General features: G+C 38.5%; 1 protein-coding gene across 1 annotated transcript in view; it reads left to right on the top strand.

Annotated features, from left to right (window-relative positions):
* Positions 1–596: 596 nt before the first annotated feature.
* The window catches only part of LOC104065221 (von Willebrand factor D and EGF domain-containing protein), a 181,023-nt gene continuing 163,583 nt past the window's right edge, over positions 597–18,036 (top strand). Inside the window, exon 1 of the mRNA XM_054070274.1 lies at positions 597–841. Coding sequence (XP_053926249.1) covers positions 736–841 — 106 coding nt within the window. The 5' untranslated portion in view covers positions 597–735. The remainder of the gene's footprint in view (positions 842–18,036) is intronic.

Here is an 18,036-nt window from a genome sequence, read left to right on the forward strand (position 1 = left end):
GAAAGGTACATCTCATTTTTCAGGACAGCTTGGCAGAGTAAATGCTGCAGCTCTTTATTTTAGCAGCAGCGGGCTATTCTCTAAAGCACCAAACAATGACACAGTGACTCAAGACACAAACCTTCAGGACTGCTCGTTACGCTGCACGGACCACTTCTGTAACAGCGTGTATGTCATTTCCAGCAATCTTAATCAAAACCCAAATGATTTGCAAGCTCGTATTTTAGCATCTTTTAAACCCCTTGCATATAAACACAGTGCCAGATATGACGGCAGTAACCCAAAGTTAGCGTTGTCTGCTTTAAAGTCCTCCCAACTGGGCACGTTTGGTTAACAACCCTAATTTCTGTAGGATCACCTCCTACCACTGATACTGAAGGTACATTCAGTTCTCACTCTCGGCGTGCGGGTGGGTGTGGGACTGGGTGTGTAAATCAGAGCAGCTGCAGCCGGAGCAGCTGCAGGGACATATGCTCTGGGCTGAGCTGTTTGGGTGGGTGCGTGGGTGAGTGTGGTTTCTGTATAGCTGGAGGGTTTCCCTCTTGGAAATTCTGGGATTAATGACACATTAAGCCCTCTCCAAGAAAATGGATTGAAAGGACAAAAGAAAAAGAAAAAAAGAAAAAAAAGTTGAAACAAGCAGGCAGGCTGATGGCTTTTCCTGCAAAGTTTAGTACTTCAAAAGTTAACTTCTAAGCAATTGCAGATGCATGGATAAAACCTATCCTGGACAATATGCAGCAGCCCTTTCCTTTCCATCAGCATCTCCAACGTGTTACCTACGTTACCTATCTCTGTTGGATTCCCTTGCTGGCCATTAGCACTGAGTCAGCTCCATTAGGTAAGGATTTTGTGCTTTTACATTATCTGATAGTCATTTGGGGGATAGAGTTCATGTGTATTTTAAACTAAGATATTTGGGGGATAGAGTTGATGTGCATTTTAAACTGAGATGATCTTGTTTACGTTTGCTTTTGAATGTGGGTTAGAGTGATAGAGGGTTATTTTTAGAAAGAGTCTCCAAAATGGAATGGAGGTATGATTAAAATAGCCAACTTCTAAAGTAATGAAGAAGGTCACAGTTATAACCAAGGATGCTTATGGTGCACAATGTTTATTATCTGTTAGAGAACTTTCACTTTTATTTAATTTTTTTAAAGAAATTACAGACTCCTGAGGATTCTTACTTCCTATTTGAAAAAAAAAAAACCCCAGTGATTTAAAGAATATTCATAACATTTCTCTATAAATGGAATACATGAAATGAACCATAAAAGAAGAAAAAGCTTTAAAATAACAACCTCTTTCTCTAAGGAGGGGAGTATATGCACCACATATCAGGCCGATGTTATAGATTAGTTAATTACACATATAATAATGCACAGCTATAAAGTTTCGGGCAATAAAAAGTTCATGAGTAATTTTTTTTGCTACTGTATGCATTAAGTGTAAGGCTTGTTTCACTCCAGCATGGAGTTCAAAGAGGACATAGATTTTACATACGTAGTTTGTCTATATAGCTTTATTAATCTACTGCAGGAATACATTGAAAATCAAGTTAGACATTATTCAGTTAGAAAAAACAAGAGTTAATAAGAAAACCCTGAGAAAAGCAGCATTAGATTAGCAGAATCTAATGCTGTGAGTGATTATGGACACAGTTCTGGCAAACCTTGTGCAGGCATCCTCCCCCTTAGCAGAAATACATTGCAATATTTTACAAAATTTATTTCTAGCTGAGTTTCAACTAGTCTTAAAAGTGATTGTCAACCAGCACTCATTACCTTTATGAAGACAGAACAATTTAAAGTAGTCTTCATTTGAATATCAAGGGGTCACTCAGAAAGGTTTGCAGGACTAAACACAAGGCAAATGACCCTATTGCCTTTATCTTCAAACAATGCCTTTAATTTCTAAAACCTTTTGAAGGGCTGCCAGTTTTACGGAGTGCAGCAGCTACTTATCTGATAGAACAAGCTTTTCATCAAGGTGAAATGACCTTTTAACTCCTACTAACTAAGTAAGGTATTTTTCACTGTGTTTTTGTTACTGAAGGTAATGTGTGTAGACACACTTATTAAGCTGGGAGCACAAACCAAGAATTAAGGAATAGCTTGCTTTCTTTTAGGTGACACAGAAGGATTCATAAGTCTTGGGGTTTTGTTTTTCATAGTGTGAATTTGAACTAAATGAAACTGCCAAAAAACTTTACATTCTGACAGATTGTGTTGTGACATTACAAGGATATTAACAGAGCCATATGCTGTTTACTTTTGTATTCTGAGTATAACAAACCTACTAATCCCATAAGAATTTAACTCTGAGTAAGGAAGGTCTGACCAAACAACTTTTTTCAGATGCCTTGTGAAGAAGGAGAAGATAAAAAAAGTCCTTTAAAGACAAAGGAAGAACTTTATCATCTTCTGCAGTTTTACTTCAGGGAATAAAGTTCCAAGTGATGGAGGATATTCTTGTTATTTGGGGGTTTTACTTCATTTCCTGTGACTGAGAAACATGAAAGTGTTGCCAGTAATGTTCATACCTGTTGTCTGCTAGAAGATTAAATTAAGCATCGGGGACAAAATCAACTCAGTGAATAATAGATGTGTGAGGGCTGACACAACACAGAGCTTGTCAGAATTTTCTCAGATGAAATTCTGTGTAAAAGTCAATAATAATAAAAAAAAAAAGACAACAGACTTTTTAAGGCAGTATTTTAAACAGAAGTTTTTATCTTAAAATAGATGGTTGCATGTAGCATCACTACTGAGATGGAATTGCTCCCCACTCAGTCTGGAGCTTTTACATAACGTACAATTGAGAGTGTTTTTAATTTGAATATGAGCTTTCTGTAAAGGCATCAGCCTCCCTCAAATCTCACAATATGCTTCGCCGCAAGGTGTTACATATACAGTAAAATCAGACACAACTAATAGTTTGCAAGTTCACTCCTGTGGATTTTCCTAAACTCTGAAACATGAGAAAAAAATGAGCACATCCTGAGGTGAAGAAAGAGGAGAATAGAAAGGATGGTGTCAAGGGAAGGCTGCCTGCCTAGAGCCAGTGGGAAAAGACAAGGCATTCTCAAACAATCCAAACGGTCTGATTTGATTTGAGAAAGTAAATGAGAATAGCCCAGCATGGCAAAAAATATTCATTATGTCTTGCAATTTTCCAAAGCTTCGTCTTGCTTTCACCAGAAGAATTACATGAAAATGAGAGTATCTAATCTGCTTTGTGTGCTACCCACAAGCAACCCACGATCTCACTTGCAAGCCTCTGTGAAATCTGAGTGCCATAGATCTTCTATGCTTTAAGCAAAAGTCTACTGGACCTGAGAAAACACCTCCCCTTGAGTATTTCAAAAGGAATAATTCAAACTATTCAGGAGCTTTCCTGCCTACTTTATGCACCTACTGCAGATGCCAAAGTGCCCCATCCCTCGGACCCTAAGCATGCCACCCTAGTCCCCGTGAAGCTCCAGGGTTCCTGCCGCTCTCTGGGTCCCTGAGCACAGCAGGGAGCAAACACCCCCAGGGGAGCCCCAGAGTATCTGGCTTGGAAACAGCTCACAGGATCAAGCTCTTAGGCTGTGAGTGGGTTTGGTCAGAGACATCCCTGTGACTTGAGAAGTTACACTGGGATTATTCCGGCTCCGCGTCTTCGCTCTGTGGAAAACACAACAGACATTTATAGTACTGTGCAAACAAAAAAAAATACCCTGCTGAATGCTTTCCTGCAGGAGTAAATCCAAGAATCCCTGGCCATGGCAAACAAGCAGTAACGACTGCCGAAGGGACAGGAATGACCTTTATAACATGTTTCTCTCCCAATATAATTTTTAATTATCAGAAGCTGTTTGCAGGTTAATATTTTATTTCTCTCTTACTGAAGGTTTTGTCAACATTAAGGAACTCCAGTAGTCTCATTGTCTGGAATTAATCCAGTTTGTATTGTTTCAACTAAGAGAGAAATCTGATTTTATGTGATTACGTGCGGTCAAACCAAAACTGCTAGCTGGGATTTTACAAAGACTTCTGCTTGCTGATAAATTTTTAGTTTCATTCCTTTTTATCTGAAAGACAACAGGGTTGTGCTTACTGCAAGAATAGAGTAATAGAAGGCAAAATCAAGTGGCTGTTGCAGTCTGGCATGAACGAACTTCTTTCATCTTGTAAAAAAAGTGTCCACGACTCTCCTGAGCTGTATCAGTGTGTCAATAAATGGATTACAGGACACTGAAATTTGGTAGTGAAATAATTTTTAGCTCAAACATTTGCCTTCCAATCATCTGATGAAAACTAATAGTTGTTTTCAAAGTTATACAGGCTTATAAATTGTTTGATGTGAGAGGGCTGAGGGAGGGCTGCCTTTCTACTGCAGCTCTCAAGTCTTTGCCGATCTCACATTCACCTGCCAAATGCGTGTGCTGTTTAAACTCCTTAAGAGCTATTTATTACTCTGTGCTCTACTGAAATTAGGGATTATTTTCTTAGACACTCTTCATAAAAGTATAGGATATTCACGGCCAAAATATTTGCTTTAATGGTTCAGTTCCTCAAAGTTATTTTGTCTCCAAATGCCATATAGGAAGAAGTATCGTGTACATCTAACTTCCTTTGCAATCGATAGGAGCTGCAAGTAGTCAAGACAAATCAGTGTTTGTTCCTAAATTGACAAGACAAATTGCTGTGGAGAGGAAGAATCATCGTTCTGTTTTACAGATGGGATGGAGACGTGAAGTGGCTCAAGGTCATACAGAAAATCCTTTGGTGGAGCTGAGATCTGTGCTGAGGCCACACGAGTCACAACCCAGCCTCGTTAAGTGCAGCACAACTTATAACTGGAAGGAAAGCCAATATAGTAAATAGGAGAGTAATAAAAACGCTGAACCTTTCTCCATCTACCTTGTAAACTCTGAAGTTGAATGGCTACATACAAAAACCCAAGGGGACACAAAGTCTATTTGGTGGGTTGGGGACTAGTTAATGTATTTTAGATGACTGAAACTTGAAATTTCACTCAAATGCCATTTTCTTTCAATCAGAAAAGGATCCACTCACTTCTAAAATGCTATATTTACATATTTTCATACAGATATCATTGAAGAAAAGAAGAAAAGTCTTTCCTGTGCTAACTAGATTAGAGACAGTATTTTTTTCCTGGTTTTCTTTATTTCTTCCAAAACCACTTCTGTAGCCTATTAAAACATTTCTGGTTTTGGAAATGGCTTTTTTATTCCACTATATTTCCTCCATATATTTCTTTTTTTCTGTGAACTAGACTTGTTGCTTCTAAATGATGAAAATATTGGGAGAAGTAGCACTTTATTTCAAACTAAGTTTGTATTGTACCCCTTTGAACAGTTTGTTGTAAAAGTTCTTAAGACAGTCAGAACACTGCTTTGTCTTACGTTGTCTACAGATTTGTTTCCTTCAACACTTGTAACTTTGTTCTGGCTCTATGGCTACATTTTCCTGGATAAAGTGTCTTTCTTGTCACCTCAGAAATGGAGGTTCAGCATTGGATATTGTCAATGCCCAGTCTGCTTCAAAAATGAATACTCGGTTGGCAGCATATATTGCTTGTATTGATGAATTTTAAGTTTTCTTCAAAGTAGAGTATTTTACCTTCAGTTATGTCTTTTATCAATTTCATTGTGGCCGCTACATTATGTGTTTTGCCCTAAATAGAGATTATTTACAGTGAAATCTTAAAAAAAGTAGATTAATTTGAAGAATATTTTTCATCTGACCTTGAAATAACAGTATAACCACGTGTTAGTGCATGCGATTGTTTGTACAGCCTTTCTTGAATGAGTTTAGTATTTTAAGCTCTTAGGAGATTTACTTAATGAATGTATCTACTCATTTGCTTCTTTCTGACACATATTATTTTGATTATTCTGATGTCTATTACTCTGATTGCTGTGTTCACATTGCGTGGCATCCACAGGGAGCCACAAGGGAATATCCTACATATTGAAAGGAAAAAAATTGATTGCCTAATATAGCTGAAGGATTGTAGTAGTCTGCTCTGCTCCTTTTGCTGGTTTTATATTAATTCATCGATTGAGTGAGAGTTTATCTTATTCCTCTATTTTGTTCACAAAGCGGCTTCCATGAGCTGGATAGCAATTTATCTGCGTACCACAATAATGTAATGTATCTCCCATGGTAGCTGGAGCATTTTACAACTCAACTGTCCCTTGACAGCTTTGTGTGCTGACAGTTTCAGTAAACGGTCCCTCATCTAGCATCTTGCTAATGCCTCATCGGCTCAGTAGCTCTTGCACTTTCCATGAACTAGTGGATTCTCCAACTTTTCCTCCTCCTTATGCTAACGAGAAAAGACGTAACATTTCCCACTCCAGACCTGTAGTCTCACTTTCTCTTATTTTTTTTAAATGGCTGATCAAGTTGTGTTTAATTTGTCTCAGAAGGCAAATGTCTACAGAAAAACTCTACAAGCTGATACAGAGACAAGAGGGTTCTGGAAGTTCCCGAATTAAAATAATAGCTTTATAATGAATTTAATTGTATATGTGCAGAATGACTCGGGATCTGAACTAGACCATTCCTTTTCAGAAAGGAGCCTGTATCGTATCAGCTCCTCTCCTGATTATTTCTCAGCTCAGTCCAAAACTGTATTTTACTGATGTTTGACTGTCGTACAAACTTTTCATGGAATTTTAGCTAATTAGGTTTCTACAGACCTATATGAAGAGCAAAGGGAGGTAAAACATTCACTAGTTTGTTTAATAACTAAACTAACATTTCATTTTCAATAATAATTAAAAATTTCTTTAGAATTAGCATTATTAGACCTCACTGTATGAGTTAGGTATGGGGTTTTTTTTGTTGATCTGATCCAGCTACCAGAACAGACAGATTTGCAAACATCGTTCAAGAGATTATTTTTAATAGTCTTTTTTTGTCCCTTTCCTCCAATTATTTGCTTTATAATCAACTATGGGTATGCTATAAAATTAGTTGGCTGTGACTCAGCCTCCCTCAATAACACACAGATACTTTGACTCATTGAGGCTACCTTATCATCTGCTCTGTTCTTTTCTTAATGGGCTACAGAAAAGAACACATAAAAAATCAGAGCCATTTGCTCTGTTCTTTTATTAGATGTTAAGATGAGAGCTAGCAACAAAAACATCAACAGGGTGAAATCTAATTAATTCCTTGTTTCTTTTTTGCAAGAAAAGCAAGGAGAATGAAAATGAGACTATTTTCTGCCCCAATGTACTTCCAACTCATTCTTCAAATGCTAAAATATGTGGACATTTCATTTTCTGAATGGGTATAAAGCAGAATAAAACCAAAAAGCTATCCTTCTCCCCTACCTATCCCATAGCCACCCCAGAAGCTGTTTATTCCTCCAACAGTCTTGTAAGTGCCAGTGGGACTCAGCCACCCACACCCCGCAACATTCCTGAAGGATTTGGGTTTCTTTTCTCTTCTAATATGATTTAAATGTCTCACTCATAATTTTTTGGACATAGAAATCCTCCAGTTTCAAATAATTTTCAGTCTTTGTCTTGGATTAGTTATTTTAATTGATCTTGTAAAGGAAATCTCTAATAAGCCACTGCAAAGAGTTACACTGGGAATGCTGGAGGAGCTTGTAGCATTCCCAGTCTGGAGCAAAGATGTATTTTGTTAATCTTTCAGACGCTGTGTGGGGTAACCATGCAGGAACATGACCTGATTTGCCCAGCAGGTCGCCATCTTCTGAAATGTGCCTGCCCAGTACATATCTCTCAGCACAGCACCGGTGCGATCCTGCCCACTGCAACACACCTCCTAGGAGTGAAGGTTTGATGTATCATTAAGATATCATGCTGAAAGACTATAGCCATATGGAAACACTCAATCTTGGATGTGGATGGCTGAAGTTTGACTTAATCCCTGTCCCTAGAGTGTGCTTGTGTGAGGGCATTAGGCTTAAAGGTACCTATGTAGTTCAGGATACCTGGATTCCAGTCACAGACTATGATCCCAGCACAAGCTATACGTCTCCCAGAGGAAGTTTACAATTATTTTCTGCTTTTGACTTGATTGCTCCCTTGCAATACAAAGAGTTTTGACACAAATCATAAATCTACTGCCCACCTCTATTCTTTTTCTTTTTTTCTTTTTCATGTTTTCCCAACAACTGATACTTTAGTCACGAAAATCACCCACAGTTATTTCTGCTGCTTCAGAATGTCTGTTATCTGCTACACTTCTTGTTCTGTTTGCTGTTACCTATATTCCTTGCATGGGTCTGTATACATTTTCTCTTATTAATACACTCCTGACAATATTATTCATCTGTTGTTTCAAAACAACTTCATCTTCTGTCTTAGGTCCGAACTTGCAGATCACCTCCTGAGGTCACCAAGCATCCTCATTAAGTGCTGGTGGGATGCAAAGGGACATGGCAAGCCATGCCCTGCCAAGCTCCCAAGGACACCAGAACAGAAACACAACGTCAAAAGCTGTGGTGGAAGGAGGTACTTTACCACTCAGAAAAGTTGTCATCAGAGGCACTAAAAAGTACTTTTATATACAATGATCAGCTGGAAAACAAGCTGTCTTCCAAAGTCTGTTTCCTGTTGGGGGTATTGAATTTTATTATTTTTAAGACTCTTGAAGAAAACAACTTTGTTCTAGCTTTTTTTTAATCAAGTTTGCTGAGAAATCCTCCCGTGATAGTGAAGAACAGGCTTTCTGAAGAACCTTTTGGTGAGGTTCTCAAATTTATAATCTTACAGCTGATCAGCACATGGGGATAAGTTATGCCTTTGCCAACCTTAACATTAATACTTATGTTGCTTTTGTTGTGGCTAAATTGAATACAAAACTAAACCTTTGCAATCCTGTAAAAGGTAGCACAGATGGTCTTGTGTCTACACAAGCATAGGAAATACAATTTTGGCCACTACTGCTATCATTGTTTCATGTAATTTTTACTAAAATCAGTGCAGCAGAAGTGCTGCAAGAAAAAATACAACTGTCAGAAAATAACTGTACAAATTCACTAATTATGCAGGATTTTTGCCTGTGAATTCATCAGAGACTCACCGCTGTCACAGCCCAACTCTCACTGTGATTATCTGCCTATCTGTTTACAGACTATACGGCTTCCCAAAGATAACCTTCCTCAGGTTGAGTAACTGCAGCTGATCCACACAGGAAGTTTTTTTCTGTCTAATTGCTTTAACAATTGAAAACAATCCAAAATTTACTTTCCCACTGAGACAAAACCGGGAAAACCTCAAGGTGCTAACTGATACCTTGATATTTGGTTAATCACTTCCGACAGAAAAGATGTTGCGTTTTAGGATACAGAAGCTGGATCAATCTCTTCTGTCACAGATAAGTGCCCTCAGAACTGGTGTATTGATTATGCCAGAGAGAATATCTTTAGATCTCTTATTTGAACTGTTTCACTTTCTATTAGTAATTAAATACATCTTGGAATGAGGACTTCAGTGTCAGAATATCATGCCTTTCCCTGCTCTAAAGGTGTATGTAGCTGCAACGGATAGCAGGTTCATTCATACTATGGCACAATGTATGTTTACTGTTTAGAAATCTTAAAACTAAAAATCAAGCAATGCCTGTACAGAGTTATACAACTGGATAGAATGATCATTCAGTTGGTCAATACATGTTTTTTCGGTCAAAAACCTACGCCCGACTGCATGAGATTGGAAATGCCTCCTTTCCTAAGATGAAACCAGTACCAAAACCAAGTCCAAGTCTTCTCAAAACTTGCATATTTCCATTAAATATTTCATTACCAGCATATAAAATAACCAACATTTAAAATGTCTTACCTGCTCTAACTCAAAATTACATTTTTTTAGCAGAATGAAGATGCTGAATGAAAGGGGCACTAAATTTCAATATTAGTAATGACACTTGTTTGCAAGTCCCCAACAGTGCAGAAAGAAGTGATTTATGTTCATTTGTACTTACGAAACAGTGTTCTAACACACTGATTTTCAACGACTTTTTAATCAAAGCCATGGACTATCCTGTACCCCCGACTGTTTTGTGTTTAAGAGAGAACACAGCGGAACTGGATATTTTACATAAAGTAAACAAAATAAAGTGGACTTGATTTTTGCTTCACAAAAATCATAATTTTCCTGGAAGCAAAGGAATCCTTAATCTGAGAGGCTTTGGTGAGGGTCTGCAGCTGGGGGCAGTAGGGACCTGCTGGCACACAGCGGACAGCCGAAAGGGAATATACTTGAGTAAATTCCGTGCTGAAAGGGCTGGAGACTGCTGTGCTATTTGTTACATGAATTGAAATCTGACATCTGAAGGGCCCTCATAGTTTAAGTAATATTTTAGCCTAGAAAACATGCCTGGGAACACCTCCAGCATCAGCAGGGCTGAGCGAGGGACTAGCGAGGTTTCCCCCCTAAGCCGTGCCGGCAGCTGGGGGGGAGACAGGCTGCGCTGTCTTGATCCATATCCATATCTAATAACTTCTTCAAGGCCATGGGATCATTCCTTCTCCTTAAAGCCACCTTCATTTCCTAAAGTGTTGTCTAGCACTAAAGTGTGCTCTTACGCTGCTGCCATGTTTTTCCATTCTGGTAGAAATTATTGTTCTATATAGTTTGATTTTAAGAGTGCGTTCTGGCATCCATTTGGGGAAAAGGCACTATATAAAAGCAAAATCAATATGAGGGACAGTTATATTTCCTGAGCTTTTTCATTAGCTATAAAATATATACATTTGAGAAGGGGGCAGGGGGAAAAAATATCAGTTTTACCTAGACTGAAGGAGGACAAAGCGTGGAAGAAGATGCATTTAAGTTCACTGACAGGAGTACGAACTGCACAGCTTTGCTGGGTGCTGGCAGATCTCTGCTCTCACTTCATCCAAATTCTCCTGCAAGATGCTGGCTCCTCCTGTGACAGGCATAACGCCACTGGGAAAATACAAAAACATATCTATTTTGGTAAATGTGGTGTTTCTTGGCTTGTTCTTAATTTTTGTTAAAGACAAACTGACTGTTAGCAGAATATTCACAAGGAAACTTTGCTTTTGCTCCGCACTAAGAATGACTAGAAGAGCAATAAAATAGTGCTGTGCCACGTTCTTCTTTAAATCCCTACTGATCTCAACTCATGATGTCTTTGTTCTTTTCTCCCAAAGTATTCCAAAGTATTCTTCCTTCTGCCTGAGGGGTCTTTGCCTTCAGGCATTCCTGGAGAAACTGCTGGTCCTCTCATGCAATACAGTTTCTAAGATTTGCAAGCACAGCTCAGGAACAAATTCTGAAAAGATAATCTAATCTATATTTCTACAATTATAAACTTAAAGATACTGCAGTCAATTTTTACCACCCCCCAAACATTACCACTTTGTTTAAATCCAGTTGAAAAATTAAAATTCATGCTACAGTCTTCTGACAAACGTTGCTGAACCAGAAAAGCAAGCATCTTAATTTTAGCTTTGAGTAAAATTTCAAATCACAGAGTCTTCTCAATATCATCATGCAATTATGTGAACAAGAAATTGCACACAAGCCTTTTTTTTATCCCTTTAGCATGGAATTTCTATAACTGCATTTTCATTAGTAGGATATACCTGCCATCTGTAGAAAAATAATTTGTCTTGGCTTTTGAAAACTAAATTATTCCTTATAAAAGACTAGCTGAAAACTTCTATATAAATTTATAAGCATCCCAGATTAAATATATTTTTTTCTTTTTTTTTCTGGTGACTCCTAGTGATCTATTTTGTGAGAGTTCAAGAGTGAAACCAACAAGTTATTTATTTTTGAAACTCAGATAAGGCATCTGTAAGGTATTATCAGCGTGACTTTGCCCCTAGCCCATAATTCAGGGAACTGGGAAGCAAAGAACCAGAAAACTTATCAGCGTGTGGTTGTTCACTTGAAACCCAAGCGAAGCTGCAAAGGAACATGCAAGCTGACAATAACTGACAGCACCAAATAGCAGAACAGCATTTGAAGGCCAGCCACTGTGTAAAAACTGGTCCCTTGGGTTTAACATACCGCTTACACTACGTGATTGCCATCAAGAAGCTTTACCTATATCTTCTCATGTTTTTCTTTTTGCCTTATGCTCTCAGATGTGTTATTTATGGAAACTCCCTCCCTTTTTTTAGCTTCTTTGAGGGCTCTCAGTCAGGTAAAATAGTGAAGAAAATGAGGGTTCTGCTGCAAATCTAAGGGAAAAGTAACCACTCCATTGAATTTCAATTTTATTATCACAAAGTATCCGGAATACAGAGCAAAACTTATTTCAAACCCATTTCATGAGGGTGCATCAGAGAGATGTCTCTCTCCTTGTTTGCACAAGCATCATGTTACGTGACTGCGAAGCATAGCTTGTTGAACATGAAATTTCACCATGAGACAGTGCTCCTTGCTGTGCACACACTGCTGTATCATAGGAAAGGTCTGGATTAAAAAGAACAAGCCTCCAGCTAGCACTACTCTGCTTCTGCAATTGTACAGCATATAAATAAGAGGCATTTGTCCACCAGATTAATTTCTCTCTTCTTAACGATTGTAAGTTGAGCTTCAGCGAGATATTTTGGCACCCATTGTGCCATTCACCACTATCCTAGGACTCTGCCTTCCTCCCTCTCTGCCCAGAGCCCACCCTGTCCCAACATCTGCTATTTCCTTTCTCCAGCTGCCTCTCAATCTTTTACTGGGCAGTAGTCGGACCTTGGAGATTTTGACTGCCCCAGAATCCTTCTTCCAGGAGGAAGAAAGCATTTCATGCTTGCTGTCTTTGAGCAACAAGGCAGAACTTTGTATTTGTAGCAATCCTTTTGCACTTCTCAATGTCCTATTCAAATAATCAAGTTTTGGGGTGATACCAAATAAAATGTGAGAGTGTGTATAATTGCTTACACACGGATCTCATGTTATGAACCCTGTAATATCGTGTTAAATACAAGGCTGTTGGTCTTGTCCAATTCTATTGATTTTCAATGGGAATATACCAGTCATACAGAGAGAAATTTGGCTCATTTTTGCATCATAACAGCTGCCCTCGAAGTAATTTTCATTAAAACAACATCAAGACCAGCCTTACATGTCACAGATTCCTGCTGCATATTTTTTAATTGCTTCTCCCAAATCAAACTATTGGAAAGAAAAACTATTCACCATCTGAATATTTTGATTGCTAATGTGAGGAAAGGGAAGAAAAGTTCCCTCTGTTTCTATAGCAGAAAGATTTATCACAGCTTATTAAATTCTGGAGTGATTAAGTCATATTAAAGGCAACTAAAACAAGTGTTTGGTTTCTGGCTTTTGAAGTTTTATACTTGGTTCAAGAACAGGTTTTGATTTTGAATGTGATAATATTTCTTCACTATAATACAAATATTGTTCTCCTTCCACAACTGGTCATAATGAAGTCAATAAAATTTGCACAGAAGAAATATAAGCAGCATTTGGCTCAATATAAAGATTGATAATGTAACCAGCTAAAAAAAAAATGCTTTTTATCATCGTAAGCCTCTCCTGTTCTTTTACACTTTTCATTGAGCAAAACAATCCATCATACTTGAACTTCATGCATGTTCCTGAAGCCAACAGTTAGTAAAAGTCAATTTTTAATTATGATATTTTTATAAACCCTACAATTTATTTCCTGATTTTGTAAAACACTCTAAGCAGCAAGACATCGATATAAATTATGTAAATCTCAAGTGACCACAAAGTCATTAGTCTGACTGGATTTCACAGTGAAACATAATAGAGCAACAAGCAGCTACTCTCAGCCTGACACCACAGCGCAGCAGAGATAGCTGCAGCAGTGATGAACAACGGGAAATCACAGGTTTGTTCTAGACTGGCATGATTTTTAACCTTTTAAATAAATTGTCCATTGTGATTAAAATACCTGTTGCAATCTGACATTTAGGGCCAAAGGAAAAAGGATCTGTTAACTCTGAAAAAGAGAATAAAATGTTACGGTCTACTGTGTCATGCAAAAAGCAATGAATCCCTACTCCAAAATACTAAGTTATACAGTCAGCCTGCCTGTTAATTTGTGCCTGTCCGTTTCCTGCAGAAAACCACAGCAATTCCTGCTGGCAGCAGGAGACGGAAAGCTGCCCAGAAGGACTGAGACTTGTCCTTAGGTAGCAGCAGCAGTAGCTCATGCCAGTTTCCAGCACTCCTCTCCTCTTTGAAGGAAAACCAAAAGGTCTATTGTGCCAAACATATTGTGTCTAAAGGCTGCAAAGCTGCTAAGAAGGTGTTTCCCCCAACCTCTACTAAACACAGGCTCCCCATTTTCCTTTCCATCCCCTGTTACAGCACCTTCCCTGGGGTCAGACCCTGGCAAGGTTTCCTGCTGTCTGGCAAGAACACCTCACCTCCCCAGACACCTGTTTGTCTCAGTTAATCCAGTTTATGTGTGCCTGCTTTAAAACCTCTTTTTTTGTTTCTCCAGCTGTTTTCTCCTTTGGTGGCCACTTCAGTCCTTTCCAGCTGCTATCTCTTTAGGCACATCTGTGCTGAGTCTGTCCTCATCCGCAGCCAGCAGCTTTCTGCCTTCCCTTCATTTGTGTGCGTGGACATAGCCTTTATCCTTATGGACTTAATGCTATTAAAATACCAGTCAATTACGAGAAAAAAAGCACAGGGAGAAAGAAATTTTGTGTTTTGTTTTTTGTTTTTTTTTTTTTTTGATGATGCACAGGAGAAAGAGTCGCAGAATTTAGCTTGTATTCTTCACTTAGAAGAGTACTTCATGGGTGTCAATTGTTTTTAATTTTAAAAGTAGGGCTTGGTTATTGTCTGGGCCTCAGTCTAGATGAACTAAAATCAGCCAAGTTCACATCAACCAAAAAGAAGAAGAGCTATTAGAGGGCAAAATATCCTGGCTGTTAGACCTTTCCTGCTTCTCTTATTTTTTCTTCCCTTTCTTTTACGATATAAAACTTTGTGCTGGAGACGAACGGGTGACAGGAAGCAACTGCAGCATTTTAGGATGTTTGCTGAAATGCAGCTGCAGAGTAGAACAAGGTGGCTTAAAAGAATCCGATGACTTTTTTACCTTTCCTAGGGCACAATTCCCACATGCTCTATTCTTTCTTCAACACTTGAAATGGCTTCTCTGCCGATTTACAGAGTTAGACATACAGTCTGTATTTTTTGAACTTCACATGCTCTTCCCGATATTAAAATGTCTCACAGGCAAATGCATATCCCTATTTATACTTCTTATATTAACCCAGTTACACAGTGGTGATAAAATTTCATAAGAAATAAGAACTCTCATTGCACATTCACAAAGCCATCCAAAGAACAGAGGAAGAACAGACCGTAAGTCTCATAAATCCAGCTTAATTTATTCATAGTAAGAGTCTACAAATCAGACATTTTTATATTCCCGGGTATTTACGATAAGATGGTGAATGCATAAACCCTTCCCAACAATAATTCAATAATTGATGATAAAGTAGCAAAATAGATAATAATTTTCAAAAATTTTTAATCAAAAAGTGAAATATCATAAACAATAATTTGGCCCTCAGGCATTAGATCAAATCAGCAGTGAGTGAAGGCAAGAACAGCACTTCAAAACTTTCAGAGCTCTGTGATCCTTTGAACCAGAACCTTCCAGCTTTGCTGCTTCAGTAGCTGCAGTAATATGCAGATATTTTCCCTTCACTAAATGTACCCAAGTAACATGTGGGGTGGTTTCTATGCATAGTGCTCCTTTTCAGTCTCAGGGATGTTTTGTAGGTGTTACAGCCACAAGAGAAAGGCTGTAGTCTGCTGGAGCTGTCAGTCCAGCCAGTGTGGTTGGAGGTATCTTTGGCTTTTAGGAGGTCACACAGAGGAGGAATTGTTTTGGCCATAGCCAGGTACTGAGAAGATATAATGGGAGGAGGATTTGGCAAATGCCACCGTGTAGCCTCCTTCACTTATATTATAAAGCCCCTCCTATATGAACCATGTCATTGTTCTTGCTGAAGATCCTTGCCAACAGAGACAGCCAGCAAATCCATCTTAGAAATATATATTTTGTTCAAGTCACCTAGATCATTACCTTTCAATAGGCAGAAATGTTCTGTTTTTCACCCTAAATATGTTCCTTCTGTAGAGGATGTTCTCCCTTATCCTACAGTTTCCCTCTCCATTATGTATGTATCAGCAACATAAAATGCATCCTCAGTCCTCCTTTTGCTAGGCTAGTCAAATTAATTTTAATCTCCACTTACAAAGCAAGCTCTTAATTCCCCTGATTATCCTAATAGCCATTCCCTCTGCTTGCACAAATCTGAACATGCACGCAGGGATCCAAATGAAATCTATGCAGTGGCATTAATTTAACTGTTGCTCTACTGTATTTTCAGCCCAGAAAGTAGCTTTTCACATCACATGGCAACAGCCACCTTGTAATCAGATAGTATATCCTTCTTTTATTGACCAATTCTATTCTTAATTCTCTTGCTAATGTACTGCTCTGCCCTGGAAGTATTCACATCTCATTTGTATGTGAACAGGACTTAAAAGGTTTTTCAGAGATAGTTCTAGTTAACAGTATATAAGGCACGTGCATACTCTATTCAATGGTATTTGTTAGAAAAAGGAGGAACACGAATGTGCAGCCACAAAGGAAAGTCTGTGACTCAGCTAGAAAGAAGGAATCCAGTAAATATCAGTCTTTTGAGACAATAGCTTTCACTGTTCACCTATTCTTCATCACTTCCTCATCTAGAGCTTCTGTGGCACACACTGATGAGAGAGAATTCGACCCACAGAGCCTCACATGAGAAAGTGATCCACACTTTAGGCCCTCTTTTCATCTGCTTAACAATTATGAATGTTTTCTGTTGATCACATAGGCTAAAAATCAAGGGAACAGGTCTTTCCTACCTGGAAGAAAGGTTCTGATTTACAGTATTTCTGCTTCTGGAGCCTATTTCTTTGATTTAAAATCATTCAAGTGTGTTTCAAGGTCAATTTTCTCTGAGAATGTAGTGGACAACAATGTAACATTTGTGCTTTCATGACTTTTGTGTGATTATGATATTCTCTTTATGCTCTTAGGAATTCCCACACAAATGATAATTTCTTTCTTACTCTTTCTCATTTAAGACAAGGTGAAACTCTCCAACAAGGTAAAGGCAAACGCAGATCAGCCTGCCTGCTGCCTGACAGCAGCTTACAAAACTGATGGTGAATGTCTTTACAGTTATGCCTTTTCCTGGCTGTCCTGGTGGGTCTATCATTCTGTAGGAAAGATAAGGCATCCAACCTGCTTTGATAAAGTAAAAATCAGCCTAATGAGTAACTTGCATCACTGTCAAAGCCCGTGTGCTTTTCCTGTCTCCACCTCCCAGAACACATCATCTACGCCCCAAGGAGGGACCAATCCTACCTTATTCTTCACAGTCACAGAGGGATTTCTTACAAAAAAAAAAAAGGACCTGCATGGGTGTTGAAGAAGCAGTACAGCAATCCCATAGCCTGGATGGCCTCAGCAGCTTCCACAGTTCCCTGCTCCACTCTGTGCATGAAATACGGGAGAGTCCGATAAAATACAGGAATGCTGGAACCAAATGGCGTTTTTTTCTAGAGTGAAAGAATAAAGTACTTCAATACCAATTTTATTCAAGACAGGCAGGAGATTTTTTGTTGCTGTCTGGTGTCTGCAGAGAACCATAGTCTTACTCTCACTTAACCTAATGACACGCTGGCATTCATGCTTTATCCCAGTCTTCAGCAGGCACTCACAATTAACACAGAAGGGAATACTTCTTTCTTAGTTTCTGTGTTTGATATGAAGAAGCAGATAACTAAAACTAAATTAATGTCAACTATTAGACGATGGGACTTAATGTGTTTTTGGAAACAGAAGACTGAATTTTAATTGCATACAGAAAGATTTCAAGATCATTAAGGTCAGCTCCATCTGATGCTAATGACTGTGGTTTCCCAAATCAGACCCCAGAATTTACAGCCAAGATCAGCACCCTTTTTCCTTAGATCACTTCTTATGAGCTATAATGGCC

Source organism: Cuculus canorus, chromosome 6 (genome assembly GCF_017976375.1).
Source record: "Cuculus canorus isolate bCucCan1 chromosome 6, bCucCan1.pri, whole genome shotgun sequence".
Lineage (NCBI taxonomy): Eukaryota > Metazoa > Chordata > Aves > Cuculiformes > Cuculidae > Cuculus > Cuculus canorus.